The sequence below is a fragment of the Diceros bicornis genome, chromosome 9 (genome assembly GCF_020826845.1).
Source record: "Diceros bicornis minor isolate mBicDic1 chromosome 9, mDicBic1.mat.cur, whole genome shotgun sequence".
Lineage (NCBI taxonomy): Eukaryota > Metazoa > Chordata > Mammalia > Perissodactyla > Rhinocerotidae > Diceros > Diceros bicornis.
In genome coordinates, this window is record NC_080748.1 from 34,746,906 (window position 1) to 34,766,010 (window position 19,105).

The 19,105-nt window shown below is 37.5% G+C and overlaps 1 protein-coding gene across 4 annotated transcripts in view; it reads left to right on the forward strand.

The window, feature by feature from the left end:
- The window catches only part of VWA8 (von Willebrand factor A domain containing 8), a 354,390-nt gene that overhangs the window by 252,579 nt on the left and 82,706 nt on the right, over positions 1–19,105 (forward strand). For 3 of the 4 annotated variants that reach the window (XM_058548243.1, XM_058548242.1, XM_058548244.1), the window contains one exon: positions 2,927–3,131. In XM_058548243.1, the coding sequence (XP_058404226.1) occupies positions 2,927–3,131 (205 nt within the window). Of the gene's footprint in view, positions 1–2,926; positions 3,132–12,382; positions 12,744–19,105 lie in introns of those variants that run through there. The other variant, XM_058548245.1, reaches the window with a different exon arrangement.

Here is a 19,105-nt window from a genome sequence, read left to right on the forward strand (position 1 = left end):
ATATGTTACTGTGCATCTACGGTCATGAAGGCCGTACAGTAGCCAAAGGATTCCGGAGATTTGGAATGGAACTAATTACCATTCACTGCTTTTATTACTGTCCAGTGATAGAAGCAAAGCATTCAAACTGTCTAGATACAAAAGGAGAATACAAAAGGAGAAACAGTGATGCTCAGTCTCTCCCTTGAAGATCATAGGTGTCCTCACCTGTAGCCCATCCCTTTCTGGATGCATCCATGCCTGATCTCCCATTCTCAACCTAAGCATGCACCTGCTGAGATTAATATCACATCCCTTCCTCACATATATTCCTCACAGGCGAGTGAGCCCTCACAACACGGTGGTTAAAGCCTCACCGGACATCCTGAGCAGAGGAACCTGGAGAGCCTTCCAATGTCATAGGAAGGCCAGGGACACTGGAACTTGTCAGTCACCCGAAACATCACCAAGTTGCTCTTTTACCCACTCCTCCAATCCCAGAAGAAAATAGCTCAACATGACAGTACAAAATAACGAGAAACCCAGTTTTATTTCTTAGGACCCTTTAGTCAGGGTCAAGAAATATGAATAATAAAAGCATTTTTCAAAGAAATAGATTTACTTGTTCCAACATATGTAAGCATGCCTTCTTGGAACATCTTAATGTATCGGTTTTAATGGAAAATGGCTTTTAGTCTTTTGGGGAAATTGCTTATTCCCTTTTAATCATATGCTTGTTAAAATATACTATTAGTTCAAGTAACAAAAGCAAACAACAACTTTTTATTTTTTACATTTCTAAAGCAATAATATTTTTTTTCAATATTTCTCTTAATTTCTCACTTATTAGCCCTAGCTTTTTATTTTGATGTTTTTCTCTTTTAACTTTCTGTGTGAACCATATATATTATAGCTGCCGTAGAAAGAACATCTGCAAGAGCAGCTGTATGTACAACCAGTGCCAGCTGGTCACCATACTTCATTCATTTAGAGCTGTGCTGTCCAATGAAAATATCATGTGAGCCATGTTTGTGATTTTACATTCCTTAGTAGCCACACTAAAAAATTAAAAAGAAACAGGTGAAATTAACTTTAATAGTATTTTATTTAACCCAGTGTATCTAAAATATTATCATTTTGACATGTATTCAGTATAAAAATTTTAATGAGATATTTTACATTTCTTTTTTCTTCTAAGTCTTTGAAGTCTAGTATGTATTTTATACTTACAGAACATCTCAATTTGGACTTGCCACTTTTTAACTGCCACGTGATTTAGAGTCTGTTCATTGTCACTATATCCTGAGTTTCTCTTGAGATTAACTGTTGCCATTTTTGGCGTATATCTAATCCAAGGGAACAACCCATCTGGATTTCAGTTTTGTTGCTAGTTGCTTAAATTTAGCATCTGCTAGAGACCAGGAATTTTCCATTTGATGGCTAACTTCAAATAATAGAAATTAGAGTAAAACTATATGTAACTGCAGGGCCAAAAGGAATACATCACTTTTGGCCTCAGTAAAATTTGAGTATTTTTCCTCAAATTTTTGTATTATTTGCATTTGTAAAATGATAATGCCTAGCTCTCATATGTGGGTTTATATAAATCTAGGTTTCACTGTACTATAATTCTATGTATTCCTTAAAGACCTTGTTATTATGTATAAGGGGAACATGCATTTATTAAAAAAACAAAAAAGGTGAAGAGATTCTACACCTGGTGTGCAAATTGTAGTAAATATATGATTTCTTCATCACTTTTTTGACACATTGATGAAATTGCCATTGTAAATTTAAAGTTTCACGGTGGAGAGTTAAATATGCAGCCAGTAGATACAGTGCCCAATAGAGTCATACATCTTTAGTGCTCTTGGAAGAATTTCAAACATCATTGTTTCACGTGGATAAATTTCATTATTCTTGAATAGCCCTTTACTTCACGCTTTGTACCTACTAATTTTTTTCCTAAGGCAAGTATTTTTGGGGGAAGCACCATGAGATAAATCCTGTGTTATATAAAATATTACCTTCTTTGAGTCCTTCTAGGACAGTAAAGTAATTCTGAAACACTTGGCCCCATCCTACTGTTATCATCTTCTTCATATAAACATTTTCTAAGATTTCTGTGTCCCAGAGTAGCTGGCTTTGTCAGTCCATGTTTAATATCTACTAAGGCAGACTGAAAAAAAAGGTCAAAGTAGTCTTGGCTTATTTTTTTAATATAAGAATTTACCTAATACATAGTGGTTTTCCCAGATCTACATTGATAGTTTATGATGTTTTTATTATCTGATAAGACCATCCTTTAGACCATTTATTTCATATAGAAAGTATCAGATATATTTAGAGAACCAACACTGGTAACTAGAATTTCTAATCTATGTTTCTTTTGTTAGTGAGAGCTATACACAGATAAAGGAAGTATGCAGTTGACTCTTAGAGGCAAAAGTTGCATTCCTAGATATATACTATATATCTATATATATATCAGAAATATATAATAAAGGAAATATGTATATGTGTGAAATATATAATGCAAGAAATATATAAATTGCTTCTTATAAATCCATATAACTATCTAAGTTGGAAAAGGCAAAATATCACATACAAATGCAGTTAAAACACGTAAGTAAGACATCAGTTTCAGTACTGACCTCAGACCCCTAAGGAAGGAGTCCAGTGCTGCAGGTGTGTGAAGTATGAGTTGGTTTAGAGTTCCTTTCTTTCTGACAGTGAATGCTAGTGTCATCTGGGGTCCACAAATGCAGAAAAATGTAAATAACCAATAAATAACTGTGTATTTTTTCCTTACAGATGGATCTGTTTGTGTCTTTCAATGTGCTTACTATTAGAATTCTTTATAGCCAGTTTAATGAACCTAAATCGGGTTAAACTAGCTTCCTCACCTGGACTACCAGTTGGTTGAATACTATGATTTCTTTTTCAGATCAGAATCTCTCTCACCATATACCACATGGCTATCTACTATTTCAGACACAGACGCACTGCTAGCTGAGTGGGGCAAAGGTGGTGTTGTTACTGTTGATATGGGAGGTCACATCAGGCTTTGGGAAACTGGACTTGAACATCTGCAGCGATCACTCATGGAATGGAGAAACATGATTGGACAAGAAGGTGACAGATATATGCAGGTACCACTTGAATAGACCTTACCTCTTACGGGTGCACATTCAGGTATAAATTTAGTTCCAGGGGCCGGCCCAGTGGCGCAAGCAGTTAAGTGCGCACGCTCCGCTTTGGCGGCCCGGGGTTCGCAGGTTCAGATCCCGGGCGTGCACCAATGCACCGCTTGGTAAGCCATGCTGTGGCGGCATCCCATATAAAGTGGAGGAAGATGGGCACGGATGTTAGCTCAGGGCCACTCTTCCTCAAGAAAAAAGGGGAGGGTTGGCGTTGGATGTTAGCTCAGGGCTAGTCCTTCTCACAAAAATAAATAAATAAATAAATAAATAAATGAATGAATGAATGAATGAATGAATGAATGTATGTTCCAAATGCCAGTCATGAGAACTTCTGGCCCAATGACTTAAATATAGTTACTTGAATAGCTAAAATAATTTTTGAACTCATAATAGAAAAAGACAAATCTATCCATCTAGCTAGTGAAAAAGTAGCTTTTTCTGTCAGTGCTTAAATGCGCAGGTTCCTCACATCACAACACGTGCATAGAATCACCAACTTTTATTTTTTAACCTTAAACATTAATCAGTTTCTAGCACCACCTTGCATCTGTTCTCACTTTTACTACCATCACTGTCAGCCTCTCTACGTGCTACCTTGAACAGAAATATTGAGGAGCTAAAATACAGCACATTATTATAAGACCAAAACCTTTAGACTAGAGAGGATAAGAAAAATTATGCATCCAGTAGGGATGTCTTTTTACCAACTTCCTTATTTCCAGATGTTGCAAGTTTAGGAGTCATAGTAAGTAAACTCAACCCTGCACTGGAGAGAAATATGGGAACAGGTCACCAAGGTGATAGGAAACTCCACAACTCCAGAAATGACTCAGTCACCACCCAATCTAGCTGCTATCTGGAACTAATGTGAACAGTGAGGAAGACTGTGTACCCATAAATACTAAAGCATATCAGGAAAGGATTTATTTGTAGTTTATTTATTTTAACATTCAGAAGAAAACTTCTCTGTTTACATTTTTATCCAGCAAAAAGTAAGGTAGGTTCCTGCCAGCTGTGTTGCTCTGCAAAGAGCCAATTAACACGATAAGAAATTCCCACAAACTATTCCACTGATACCTGATTAATAATTACTATTTTGTATGGTTATTTTTGTGATTTTCCTTAAAGGAGAAATATATATATGTGTGAATGAATAATACTTATTTCTCTTAGATTCTTAAAAGCTTATAGAAACATTTTGAAAATTGCAAACCCATATAGGCAAGCAACTCAAATCCTTTTGAAAGAGTATGAATATATTAATTTAATTAAGCTAAAAGAAATGTATTGCTCTAAAATAAACATGTCATTAAGTGCAAAGAATCTGTCACAGCAACAGACTGAGTGTTGGTCACTATCCATAACAATCATTAGAAAATTATTTAATTATGGTTCTGTTTCTTTATTATTCTAAACATTAGTTTTTTCTCCCTTTGAATTAAGCTCCTATTTTCATTACTGTGATTGATGCCTAATAGTAAATGCTATTATATTTGAATTTCTTATATTTTATTTCAATTTCTCATGTGTTATAGAGATCAAAGGTCATGTTTTTCCTATGGCCAAGATTTCTGGCCTAAATTAAGTTTATCTTTTACAACAGAACTTTAAAAAAGACTTTCACTCATAATTTTGATAACTGGTCTTGACTGCTGTAGAAATTAACCCCTATTTGTGTTTTAACCATGTAGCTCTTTTCTTCCTTTGACTTCCCTGACTCTGTTGTGCATCTTTTTGTATTCCCAGCTCCTAGCATAGTGATTGGTACACAATAGGCAATTAATATGTTTGTTTCTGCTCATACCACATACTAAATTACGCTGGTCAAAGCTATTTGATAACAAATGGAATTCTTTTAAACTGTCACAAATTTTTCATTTGTTTTTACGTAACTGAATAAATATTTATTGAATGAATATATATGGTTATTAAGTTAGAAATGAACAGAATTATAGTATCTAACACCTCAAGAATAATCAAAATATTCAGCTATATTATGCAGGGCAATATCTGATCCTTCCCCAAATCAAACATTTTCTGGGAAATGTATAACTTTATGTTTCCAGCTTGAAGTTCAGGTATAATAGAAATCAGACTTATTTAGTAATAAAGTTACATAATTCGGAGTTGAATGATAGTTCCATTAGGAAAATTAGAATAGATGTTATCTAATATGCTCCTTCCATATCTGACGTTCCTTGATCCATTTTGGTTGATATTGAAAATGTGTGCTTATGTACATACTCCAACTGAGAAACAAACTGTGAGCATACATCTTATGTCTAAACAGACAGAAGTCATTGTCCAAATACTTTGCCATTGTTTTGATTTTTGGTCATAACCCCCTTCTTCCTTCTCACTGTGTGGTAAATAATGAGACAGCATATTTAATTGCTCTTATTTAGACCAGCTCCTGTTATCATTTACAGGTAGTTTGCTCAGCCAAATCTAAATAGGAATCATTCCAGGCACAATCATAATAACAAGAAAAAATGTGTTTTCTGCAGTCCTCTTACTTTTTGATCCTTCAAGCTATTCTTCATTTATGGACCTTTTACTCAACATAGGTCTGCTCCTGATTTTGGAGCTTGGAAAAGCTTCTACCTCTCATAAAAGTATCGAGAAAAGAGAAGAGGTTCTCCGTACTTATCACTTGCTAACTGCCAGCAGCTTCCCCTGTCACTGGCAGAGTAACCTGATCTCCATCTAGTGGCCGAATGGACTTACTTTACACCATAGAAATTAAAAGGCCTGGTTTGCTCTCCAGTAGTCTGAGGCAGCCCCAGGCCCGCTGGTATGGGAGGTTTACACATGCCTGTCTTGGGTGGTTCCCATTGGTCATGAGATGCTCCTTTAGGTCAGCAGTAAAGGCCAGGCAAACAACGTGCCAAGTCATCCTCTATTTATTGACCTGCATCTTCCCCTGATTCCTTTGCATGGTAGCAAAAGAACTGTCTGTGTTTGGATAAACTATGTCAGTTACATGCTTATCACTGTCCTTCATGTCTTTGCTACATTTCAGCCTCCTAGAGTGATTAGTTTTGAAGCCATTGTTGCTTTGCATTTTTGTTTTTGTTTAATGAATTCATTGATAGTTTTCCTTAATGAGTACAGCTTGCAAGAGAGTATTTATTGAGCTCTGCGTATAAAACATGTTCATTAATTTTACATGCTTTGATAGGAACATGTGTCTTTCTTATAGTAAACAACTGTAGCAACAAATTTGAAGTATCACTTTAACTGTGGTTCTAAGAGCCCATTATTAAGAATTCATATTTATTACTTTTAGACTCCATATTTTCAGAATCATAGGTTAATTATAAGACAAAATTTTTCTGACTATGCTTCGTAGTGTTCTTTATAAAGCATATTTTTCATATTTTTATTTAGTTACATTTGGAGTCCTCCCAAGAAGGCTGCTAAAGCCACGCCACAGTTTTCCTTAGAAATCAAATCATCTTCTCTAAAAAGTTCCTGGTGACTATTCTTGTGGGTGAAAAAAGGCTAAAAGGTTACAGCTTTCAAATGTTATTTTCTGAGGCCGGCCCTGTGGTGAAGTGGTTAAGTGCGCATGCTCTGCTGCTGGCAGCCCAGGTTCGGATCCCGGGCGTGCACCGATGCACCGCTTGCCAGGCCATGCTGTGGCAGCATCCCATATAAAGTGAAGGAAGATGGGCACAGATGTTAGCCCAGGGCCAGTCTTCCTCAGCAAAAAGAGGAGGATTGGCGTGGATGTTAGCTCAGGGCTGATCCTCCTCACAAAAAAAGAAAAAAGAAAAAAAATATATTTTCTAATTACAATAAACTAATCAGAAAGTTAATCCTGTGTTTATTACCGGTAGAATCTCTTTGAGGCCTTTGAATAGGCCTCAAAGGCTGTTCAAACTTCCTTAGCTATATACTTTAAAGATGGATAGAATCTTTGAAACACAGTGTGGGACTAGAACTTATTCATCCTTATAATTAAGATAGTGCCTGGTACACAATAGGTATAGTAAATATTTGAAAAGAGAGAGAGGAGACAAAAATACATAGAAAGGATAACTAGTTTATATCAAACAACACTAATCCTTTCTCTCTTTTAAAGAAGATATTCTAGGAATATGAATAAATGTAGTTTGCTGTACTTGGGTAACTAAGCCTGGCCATTTCTTTAACCACTAGACCAACAGTTAAGATTTTTTAAAATCTCACTAAGATGGTAAGGCCTATTTTCAGTTTTGGAAACCACTAGATTATTTAATTGGTACTCTCTTAGTAAATTTAGTTTTTCAGTATATAGGCTATGTTATCTCCAGATCTCTGAGGAAGTTTGCACTTCATTCTTTGCTTTGGTCCGTAACTCTGAAAGTACTTAACAGGCTGATTCAATGGGTCATTGCTATAGAACAGTCCATATTTTATAGGATTATTATATAAACATATGTTTTTGGGAATCTTCCTTGGCCCAAAAAGGCAATACTTTTTTTTTTTTTTTGAATATTTATAATTTCCCGCCATGTCTTCTAGAGATGTGTCAGTTGAGCTGGTTTACAGCAAGATAACCTAGCTTTTTGCCTATGTGGTAACATTTGGGCAATGCGTCTAATGATTTTTCCATTGTTTATTCCTGTTAGAGAAATCCCAGCCATAGAAGTTCATTTTGAATCTCAATTTTGGACAAGGTTTTCAGAGTACTTAAGGAAAATGCAAGATCCCTGGGGAGTGTAATACCCAGTGGTGTGCTGATAACCCAGCTCTAACCCAGCTCTCTGGTGGTGAGGATAAGGCAGTTTGTAATGTTTGCCAATTTCCATGGTGTAAGTACTCCCTCCATGGCTGATTTTAAGCTACCAAAGGTTAACAATCTGCTTGAAAATTTTCTGAATATTTAGCAGTCATCTCTGGCAAACTAGTATAGTCTGGCTCCAGCATGCCACTGGCTTGATTAAGCTTTTAACTAACTCCCCAAGGAGAATTATGACAGTTACCTAACCATAAGGTCTTTGAGAAATAAGACAATGGAAATATGGGTAAGGAGAGAGGAAGACAAAAGAACAGGGAAAGTGGTACTGAGAACAAAGATGAGATGGTGTCACGTTATCTCTAGGAAATGTTGAAGCCTGCAGTTGTCCCAATTACAGATTGGTAATGCTCTTCTTGAACCAGGATTTTCGTTTGAGCAAAGAATTGGAGGGAAGTCTGCACTCAAATAGGATGACACTCATGGGTTCATGCGTAAGGGCCTCCTTTCTTAAAAACGCTATTTCAGAAGGAAATTGACAGCTGATTTTTACATTCCTCCACAAGTAATGCTTCCATTGGATTACAACTTTGTCTGTAATTGCTAAATATACCTAAAAGTAAATCAGCAACCACCTCCCTAAGACAAGCAAATCAACAAACTTATGATTTTAGGGAGGCCATGAGTTTTCATTAACCTTTTTGTGCATATCCAACAAAAATGATAACCCTATAAATTATGAAAATTGTGGGTATTATAGAGTTTTAAACTAATATTAAAATAGAAATATCATCTAGCTTTCACATTTTAGAAAAGGCCTAATCATAGGAAATTGCTTTTCAAATCATCAGCAACGGAACTATTTCAACTCCTTTCTCTCATGACAGACCTTAAGAACGTTTTTTAATATGGTACTATATCCCCAGTGCATATTGTTTAACAATATAATCAGCTAGTATAGAAGTAATCTAAGCAATATTTATTTAAAGTATAAAGAAAACAAATTAATTCTGTAATAAATCATTTATAAATTGAGATGTCAAATGCAATGAATATGTTGACAATCAATGGCTCTAGAGTTTTTATGGTTCTGAGCTCATTATGTATATAGTTATGTATAATCAACACATCACGATGACTGAGAAATAAAACCTTGCTGTTATATTTATAAATAAAATTGTAATTTTTTTCATAAGCAGTATAGCCCATTGTTTAAAAGCATAAAATTTGAAGTGGTCAAACCAGGATTCAAATCCATGTTCTACTTTGTATGTGACCTTCAGCAAATTACTTATTCTTTCTAATCCTCACATTCCAATCATAATAAAAAGACAATACCATCGTATCTTACAAAGTTGTTGTAAGAATGAAATGCATCAGTGCCTGGCACAGAGTAAGTACTCAGTAAACAAATAAAAATTAGAAACTTAGAATTTAGGTGATATTGGTCTACAGAATTCTTTATTGCTTATATGGAAACAAAGTCAAAAGGAAGCAGTGTTACCCAAACACCTAATATTAAATTATGACCTGATGAGTTACATAATTCATCATCTATCTTAGTGTTAAAATATGAGGTTTGTTTATAATCCTGTTTAGGAAAAGTTTTGTCAGGCCCACAAAAGGAATTGAAAAAACGGTCTGTGCCTAAACCTGTCAGCTTGAAGAAAAGCAGGAAATCAATGATGGGACAATTGTCAGCAGAGGATTATAGTGTTTAGACTTTCTCAAAAGACAAATTAGAATAAGACCAAAAAACACATAGCAAAATATACGTCACCTTTAGCCTGAGTCCTGAGAACAGTAAAGAGCAAGTCAAATTTGGAGTTGTCTTTCTTAGTGTTTTTGTATGCAGCACTCTTTTGTCTCCCCTTATAACATTCTACAAATGTTTCTCTTTTTGTTTTCTATTTCTGCACAAGGTCAGGCCACAGGTGCCATCTCTAACCTCTCTCTTTGAATAGTTTCACCCATACATTCATTCATTCATTCACTTATTTATGTAGCATTTGTTGAGCTCTCAGAATTGCTAGGATAAAGAAATAAGATACAGAGCCAGCCCTGATGGCCTAGTGGTTAAAGTTTGGCACGCTCCACTTTGGCAGCCAGGGTTCAGTTCCCGGGCGTGGAACCACACCACTCATCTGTCAGTAGCCATGCTGTGGTGGTGGCTCACACTGAAGAACTGGAAAGACTTACAACTAGAATATATATGACTATGTAGTGGGGCTTTGGGGAAGAGAAAAAAAAAGAGTGGAAGATTGGCAACAGATGTTAGCTCAGGGCAAATCTTTCCCAAAAAAAAAAGAAAGAAGATACAGATGCAGACCCAGGGAACTTGTAGAGCTATAACCAAATAAATTATGGTACTGTGTGGTGAAGAAAGTGATAGAACCATGATTAAAGGATCAGAGGATAGCACAGAATAACTTAACTCTATCTTTGGAAGGGATTCCAAGATGAAATAATACCTGAACCTGGCTTTTAAGGAAGGGGGAAGAGACTCCTGACAAATCAAATACATGTGATTAGTTGTTCCTCTTGCCAAAATCCCAGTAAAAGAATAATAAAGAATCAAAAAAGGTACAAACCCACAAGGACAAAGAGAACTGGAGACTCAACAAGACTTTGGAGGATGGAAAATGAATGAGTGGGTGGGAACTGAGCTAGCGACTAGAGAGAGCTAAAACCCACTCCTCCAGAGGGGGAAGCCAACAAGATGCAGGCCACTTGACTCTGTGGAAGTCCATGAAGCGTCAGGGCTTGAAGACATCGTGCATCTTGGAAGGTTGGAGTGGGGGTGGCACTGAAAATTGGAAGATTAGTTGAAAGTCTGTACAGAGGCCATTTAGACATCCAGATTTTCTCCTCCATCTTATGCACCTGGGCAGCTGACTCTTCTCTACCCTTACAAAAGACAGGTGCTGTAATAGAGATTTGCAGTTTGGGACAGGAGTGAGACCATACAGCCAACAAGAAGATAAAGTGAAAGTCTGCTTCCCTTATTTAGATCCCATGAAGCTGGCATCCACATTTATACCCCGTGAGCAGGAGATTGGAAAAATCCTTTCAGAAATCGACATGGCTAAGAGAAAAACCTTCCTTTTTTTAATTTTTTTTGAGGAAGATCAGCCCTGAGCTAACATCCATGCCAATCCTCCTCTTTTTGCTGAGGAAGACCAGCCCTGAGCTAACATCTATTGCCAATCCTCCTCTTTTTTTTTTTTCCTTTTTCTCCCCAAAGCCCCAGCAGATAGTTGTACGTCATAGTTGCACATCCCTCTAGTTGCTGTATGTGGGACGCTGCCTCAGCATGGCCGAACGAGCAGTGTGTCGGTGCGTGCCCGGGATCCGAACCCAGGCCACCAGTAGCGGAGCACGCGCACTTAACCACTAAGCCATGGGGCCGCCCCCGAGAAAAGCCTTTCTGATGCTGACATTTGGAGGTTCCTGCTTAGGAGACCTTGCAAGAAGACTGACTTGTTGGCAAGCCCTGCCTTTATGCAAAAAAGTTTTCAGTCCATTTTTTTAATGCCTTATTTTTAAATATTAATGGATACCCTCTTATATATAATTTTTATTTATTTATTTATTTTTCCCCCAAAGCCCCAGAAGATAGTTGTATGTCATAGCTGCACATCCTTCTAGTTGCTGTATGTGGGACGCCGCCTCAGCATGGCTGGAGAAGCGGTGCGTTGGTGCGCGCCCGGGATCCGAACCCGGGCCGCCAGCAGCGGAGCGCGCATACTTAACCACTAAGCCACGGGGCCGGCCCCGATACCCTCTTATATGAAAGATGGAAATCAAAACAAATGAGCAGAGAAACTAGAGATGATGCAGAAAGCAGGAAAACATTTCCCAAAGTGACAATTTATATTCTCAGATAGGTAAGAGAAAATATTATAATCATAAAACAAAAACATGCTATTTTAACATAGGAACCTTCGAAGAACAAGAAAGATCTGTTGGAAATTAAAAAGTAATAGCAGAAATAAATTCAATAGAAGGGATTGGACATTAGAGAACTCTCCCAAAAGACAGATAAGTTGAAAATAGAAGAGAGAAGATAAATCTTATCTGACTATTCCAGAATGAGAAAATGAAAGGGCAGGAAATGACCCAAAAAGCCATTTAAGAAAATTTCACTGAAGTAGAGAATAGGTGTTCAATATAACAAATCAAAAACACACACACTCTCACACCATACCCCAAAGCAGATCCACTTGAAATTTTAGAACCCGGTGGGTAAAGAGACAATGCTGAAAACTTCTAAGTGGGGAGACGTGGTAAACAGCTTATATAAAATGTATTAGAAACTCAAATGGCACTAGGCTTCTCAATAGCAGCATTGGAAGCTAAAGGGAAAATTATTTCCAACCTAGAATTTCCAACCCAGCCAAGCTATTAATCAAGTATGAGGGTAGACTGAAAACGTTATAAAACATGCAAATCTCAAAAAACTTTTGTTCTTTCTCAGGAAGCTACTACATGATGTACTCTCCACAAAAGGAGGGAGTAAACCAAGAAAGAGGAAGACATGGGAGAAAAGAGTGGTTTTAGCCAGGGAAGAAGCAAAGGAATTCCCACTATGATCGTGAAAGGTTGTTCTAGGATGACAGCTGTGCAGCAGGCCTGTAAACAACCACTCCAAAGCAAACTGAGAAACAGGGTTCCAGAAAGAATGGATATCTTGAGAAAAAAGAAAAAACTGGTGATGTGATAGGATGATAATATTGAGAGGAGTTCACAGCTCTACTGGAGAATTTGGGGAACACTTAGTGATAGATAAATAAAGTAGAGCTAAGAATTAGTAAAGAGTACATAAGTAGTACATTGATTATTAGGAAAATGAAAAATTATATACTGTAATAGTATGTCATATATATAACTATATAGTAATATGTATTTTTACAATTAGAAATATAGAAATATGTATAGTTATACATAGTAACATATATTACTACATATAGTAATATATATTACCATACATATATGGTAATAATAAAGTAAACAATTAATATTGATTTAACCAAAGTTTATAATGTACTCTATTAGGAGGATAAGAGGTGGAAACGTGAGTAATGTGCTTTCAAAATGAGAGAGGTAAAATAATTCTCATCTTTCATAGTAGGAACTCAATAGATAATGTCTGAAATTTAAAAATAAACAGAACATAATATTATTTAGAAATATGAAGGTAAATAGCAGAAGACATAGTAAGCAGAGTTGAAGTGGCTACCTTTGAAGAGTGGGAATTGGGGGTGAAAATGGTGCAGCTCAAGGTTGTTTATGTTATACGTGTTGTAGTACTATTTGACTTATTAAACTATTTACGTTTGTTACTTTGATAAAACTTAAAAATTAGTTTAGAATAATAACAAGTAGGAATTCACCAGGTGGACAAGTGGAATAAGAGTAGGTATGAAACAGAGATTAAATTTAGCTCATCTTTGGATCCTCGACACTTAAAAAGGTACATATTTTTTAATAGAACTGAATAAACTGGTTAATTTTCCTTATTTCACTTCAAAATAACTCAAGAGTTCCAGTTCTGAATAAGGTGGAGTAAGCACTCTCTGCCCTGTCTCTCCCACTGAATTCAGCAATAAAATCTGGACAGGACGCAGGGAGCAGCTGTTTGAGGTCTCTGAAAAATAAATGATAGCAGATAGATTAAGAAAGAAGACCATGGAGCTGGCTGTGTCTCCCTTTTTCCTCCAGTGTTTCCCGGCCTTGACTCAAGGCCATCTGAAAATGGAGGTGGGCACTCTCAGCAAATTAGGAATAAAAGAGACCTTCCTCAACCTGATAAAGGGCATCTGCAAAAACCCAACAGCTAGCACCATACTTAGCAATGAAGGATTGAGTGCTTTTCCCCTAAGATTGGGAATAAGTCAAAGATGACCACGCCCATACACCCATCACTCCTGTTCAACAAACAAAAATCCAGCTCTTTCAACTAATAAGTGAGTTTAGCAAAGTCAAAAATCAATCATATTTTTATATACTAGCAATTAATAATTAAGAACCAAAATTTAAATATATATGTATACCATTTACACACAGCTCCCCCTAAAAATGAAATACTTAGTTATAAATCTAACAAGACATGTACAAGATATGTTTGCTGAATACTACATAACACTAATGAAATAAAAAATCTGAATAAAAGGAGAGATTTACTGAGTTCATGGATTGGAAGACTCAACATAATAAAGATGTCACTTCTCTCCAAATTGATTTAACACAATACTAACCAAAATCCCAGCAGAATTTTTTTATAGCTATAGACAAGCTGATTCTAAAATTTATATGGGAAGGCAAAGGAACTAAAATAGCCAAAACAATTTTTTAAAAGAAGAATAAAGTTAGAAGAATCATACTACCAATTTTAAGATTTACTGTAAAACTACAGTAATCAAGGGGCCAGCCCGGTAGCATAGCGGTTAAGTGCACACACTCCGCTTCGGCAGCCCGGGGTTCGTGGGTTCGGATCCTGGGCACGGACTGACGCACCGCTTGTTAAGCCACGCTGTGGTGGTGTCCCATATAAAGTAGAGAAAGATGGGCATGGATGTTAGCCCAGGGCGAGTCTTCCTCAGCAAAAGGAGGAGGATTGGCAATAGATGTTAGCTCAGGGGTAATCTTCCTCACACCAAAAAAAAACTACAGTAATCAAGATGATGTGATATTGGCAAAAGGATAAACACATATATGAATGGAGTGGATTAGAGTATTCAGAAATAGATCCAGAGACATATGGCCAATTAATCTTCAACAACAGTTTAATGGAGAAAGGATAGTCTTTTCAACAAATGGTGCTAGAAGAATTGGACATCCATATGCCAAATAAACAAATAAAAAAACTTGTTAATTTAAAAAATAAAAATGAATAAATAAAATAACTCAATGGCTACCAAGCCAGGAATAATAGTACTTGACAACAGTAAGTGGCACCTGCCATGTCATCTTTCATTGTTCCTATTAAATGGAAAGTGTAAAGCTAATTCTAAATACTTAAAAACTCCCAAGGTAAAGAAAGCAAATTTGGTTAGAGAGTGAAAAAAAAGCCTCAACCTTTGGTATAATTTTGGGGTTAGAAAAATATTGGAACCTGGGGTTCCAGGTGTGTAATTCACAGATGGGGAAACTGAGGCTCAGAGACGTTAAGTAACTTGATCCAGGTCACACAGCTAGTAAGTGGCAGAGTCAGTGGTTCTATAATGTATGTTCTTTATCAACCATGCTCTACAGCCCAGGCAGCTTTATCAACTTTCACTCTTTAGTCAGATATTTAGGATGTCCAGAATGCCTTGCCCCGCCAAAATCAGAAAATGCCAGTGGAGTTAAAACTAGGCATTCGTCTCTGTATAACCCCATCAGATCAAGTTGGTTCCCATGGAAGTCAATGTTTCTGAGGAGCCAAGTCATAGTCTGCAGCTCCGTGGAAAGCAGTAATAAGAATCCTTCTGGATGCTCTTTAATATTAATGACAGAAAACAATTCTCCATGATTCTTATGCCATTTCTTAAATCTCTGACTCTTTCCTTTGATAAATAAGTAAAATAGGTAGAAATGTTGCAAAATTTCCATGCTGTTCAAGTGAGCAAGGTAGCAGGACCTGAACTTGGTTTCTAGAAGAGCAAGCCTCTAGCAGGAAAGGGGTAACAACAGGCACGGTTGCAGTGGGGTGGTCGGTGAGGAGAAGAGTAAGTTGATTGGGTGTGCCATCATCACCACTAAACACCTTTATGGTTGTGCAGCAATGATCTCATCAATCTTTCCTTCCCCAGCGCTCACAGTTAACTCTTGGGAATCTTTAATCTCTGTTTAAGAAATGCTGCATTGAAAGACAGGACCCACACTTGGACACTGCTTCTCCTCTATTTGAATCACTGTGGAGTGTTTAGGGAAAAAGTTGATGCCTCTCAAATTTAAGAAGGGTGATCATCAATTCTAGTCACCAGTGAAAACAGTAGCACTGTAACTGTGGGAAGGCAAGATTCCCAAACTTTTACCTATCTCAATATCATTGTTTAAGTGTGTTTATGATAAAGCAAAAGAACAGCAAAAGAACGGAGGACAGGTGGCTCAGAGAAAAGTAGAGAAACTCCATCTTTCCTTTCTGACAGATAGGTTATGTTAAATCTTTTTAAACCTATCTGAAATAAGTCATTTCATTTGCTAGTACTTTGCTTAACCCAGTTAGCTTTTAGAACTGCATTGGTTTATTGTGTTATCTCGTATTTCTATGACACACTTAAAAGTTTAAAAGCTAAATACATTAAAAGATACAAGGCTTGCCAGGGGTTAAAATGGTTTTCTAGAACTAGTTTCATTTGAACCTCTGTAGGTTTTACTGGGAGGAAGACAGAGGTATGAGAATGGGTCTTCTTTCATAATTACTGTTCACTTTCCAGGCAGAGCACAGCCTGTATATTTCCTCCATGATCTATAGCCTAATAACTGAGCCATCAGTGTTCTCTGCTGCCATCAAAAAACTGCTAAAAGCATTGGATTCCAGAGAGGAAAGTGCCCTATTTCTAGAGTGGGAGTATGAAGCCCTCAGGCTGCAGGGCAGAGCAGAAGCCTGGCTAGGACACAAAAGCCAGAGGAACTAGACTAGCTGGTCAGTCCCAGAGGAAGCTGGCATTTCATTCACTTAGAAGTTGCTTTTTGGGCCAGCCCCGTGGCTTAGCGGTTAAGTGTGCACGCTCTGCTCCTGGCAGCCCCGGTTCGGATCCCAGGCGCGCACTGACGCACAGCTTCTCCAGCCATGCTGAGGCCGCGTCCCACATACAGCAACTAGAAGGATGTGCAGCTATGACATACAACTATCTACTGGGGCTTTGGGGGGAAAAAATAAATAAATAAAATCTTTAAAAAAAAAAAAAAAAGTTGCTTTTCTTTTCCAAACTGCTGTGTTCCCATGATTTCATTTAACCAGTCAAGTATCAATCTTATCTTGGCCATGTTTGTGTACCCACAAAATAACTGCCACGGCATTTTTTTAAATGAATCAATTTACCAGTAATTGTCTGCATATGAATAAAGTGAAAACTTTTAAGTATAATTTCAATCTGTACTGAGGAATGGCCTTCCAGCATTCCCAAGTTTCAAGCAACAGTTGATACCTATAGATCCAAATATAATTACATATTTGTCATCATAAATACTTTTTTTGGTGAGGACGTGGTTTTCCTGTCATTATATCTACAATCTAGTGGCTATATTAGTTGAATCTCAGTTCCTTAAAAACTTTTTTGGTCCCCACCCGCCCCCCCTCCATATTTCTAGTTGATTTTCACAACAGTGTTTATATTCTAGACCTGGCTTTAGGAAAGTCAACAAACCGTAATTTCCTAGGGAGATGATGGTGATCCAAGCTGTAGAATTTCTTTGTGGTGTTGGCAGGTTGTCATCTATTGAATTATGGAAGTTATGGACAAACAACAGATATTTAAGTCCGTTGAGAATCAGACAGCCAGAGTGTTCTTGTGGAGCACTTACTCTGTTCCCACCCATGTAGGTCCTATAGGGGGGAGGGGAATATTGAAATACGAAACACGGTTTTCACCCTCGGGGAATTTATACTATATAATTGGAGATATGAGACTGACAGTCATGAAACAGCAGCAAGTAGTACAAAACAATGTGTAGTTCAGTGTTAAACTGGGGAGATGGGGCCCTGTGCTGTAGTAGTTCAGAGGAGAGGTATCTATGCGGATGAAATTTATAAGTGAAGGAGATGGGGCCTGGGTTGTGCTTTTATTTTATTTTCTTTATGTACTTGGGTAGTTTAAAAGAAGAGGGAAGGGCATTTCAGGCACTCCAAAAAACATGACACAATCACAGATACGAGTGAGTGCTGTGTTTCCTTAATAAGAGGAAAAATTGTGCCATAGGCTCAGACCACCACAAATCCAGGCGTGACCTGGGTACAGGTACCAGAGGAGCTGTAAGCAAGCATCACAGCCAATGTTATGCAAGCACAGAGCCCAGAGGGCAAATCCAGATTCAACACCAGCTACCCCAAGGAGACAGTGGAGTGTATGCTCGAGCGGAGGCAGAAGTAAGAGCTGGGTCTGGGTCACCAGAAACACACGGGCGGGGGGATTTCAGAAGACAGGGTGTGGTTTCTTTTCCACAGTCTTGCTGGCACAGGACGTTTTTAAAAGCAGTTGACAGGAAGCTCACCTTCTAGGCAACCCTTAGTTTGTCTTAAGCATATCTGTATCATATTGTAAGACAAACCTCACTAAAGCAAACGGTGTCTTTGGGGAGTGGAGCAATAAGGAGTCACCTGAATAGGACTCCTGTGTGAAGGCCCAATGAGGTTTTTAGGTTCCCATGTATGGGAGCTGCTGAAGGTCATTGAATTAGAAAAGTATAATAGTGAAGGCTGTGTTGGAAAGATGGACTTGGCAGTGATGTGCAGTCTGGGAAAGAACCCTGAGTGAAGTAGGGCAAGCGTGAGGCCGAAGTAGTGGTCAGGTGTGAGTTGATGGAGAAAGGCTGGATATGGGACATGGAGGCAGACGTTATGGACGTTTCTAGTTTGAATGTCTGGCAAAATGGCAAATCATTGAAGGAATCAGGAAAGTTGGAGAGGAGGTTGGGTTCAGGCATTTTGAATGTACTGAGCTTGAGGTAATGGTGAGATATTCCATTGACAGTGTGCAGTTAGTAATTAGAAATAAAGGATTGGACTAGAGCTTCAAGCTAAAGAGAGTTAGAGTGCTCTTTAGCTTGGAAGTTTTAGTTGAAACCGTAAAAACGGTTAGATGCAAAGGAGAATAGAGAGATCAAGCAAAATGATCAGGACAAATAAGGTAAGTTTCTAGAAATCCGTATAGTCAGATGTTTCCAAAAGTGTATTCTCAGAACTCTTTTTAATAAAGAATCTGTATTCAAGCTGTTGGAAGATACTGTATAACTTAGTAGCTTCTGAGAGATGAAATTACAATCAGTAAATATCTGACTTTGAGAAGTCCCAGTAAAGAAATCTCTAATTTGTTTAACCCAATAGTCCCCAAGTGTATTCAAATTCTTTTTAATAATTTAGCAAGTTGCCAGTCTCTATATTCTTGGTTTTCTTTGCTCCAGTTCACCATGGACTGTGTGGTAGATCTCTTAGGACAAGAGCTTTACGCTAATTCTAATCCTGACTCATGATACAGCCATGTTGCATGGCATTTGT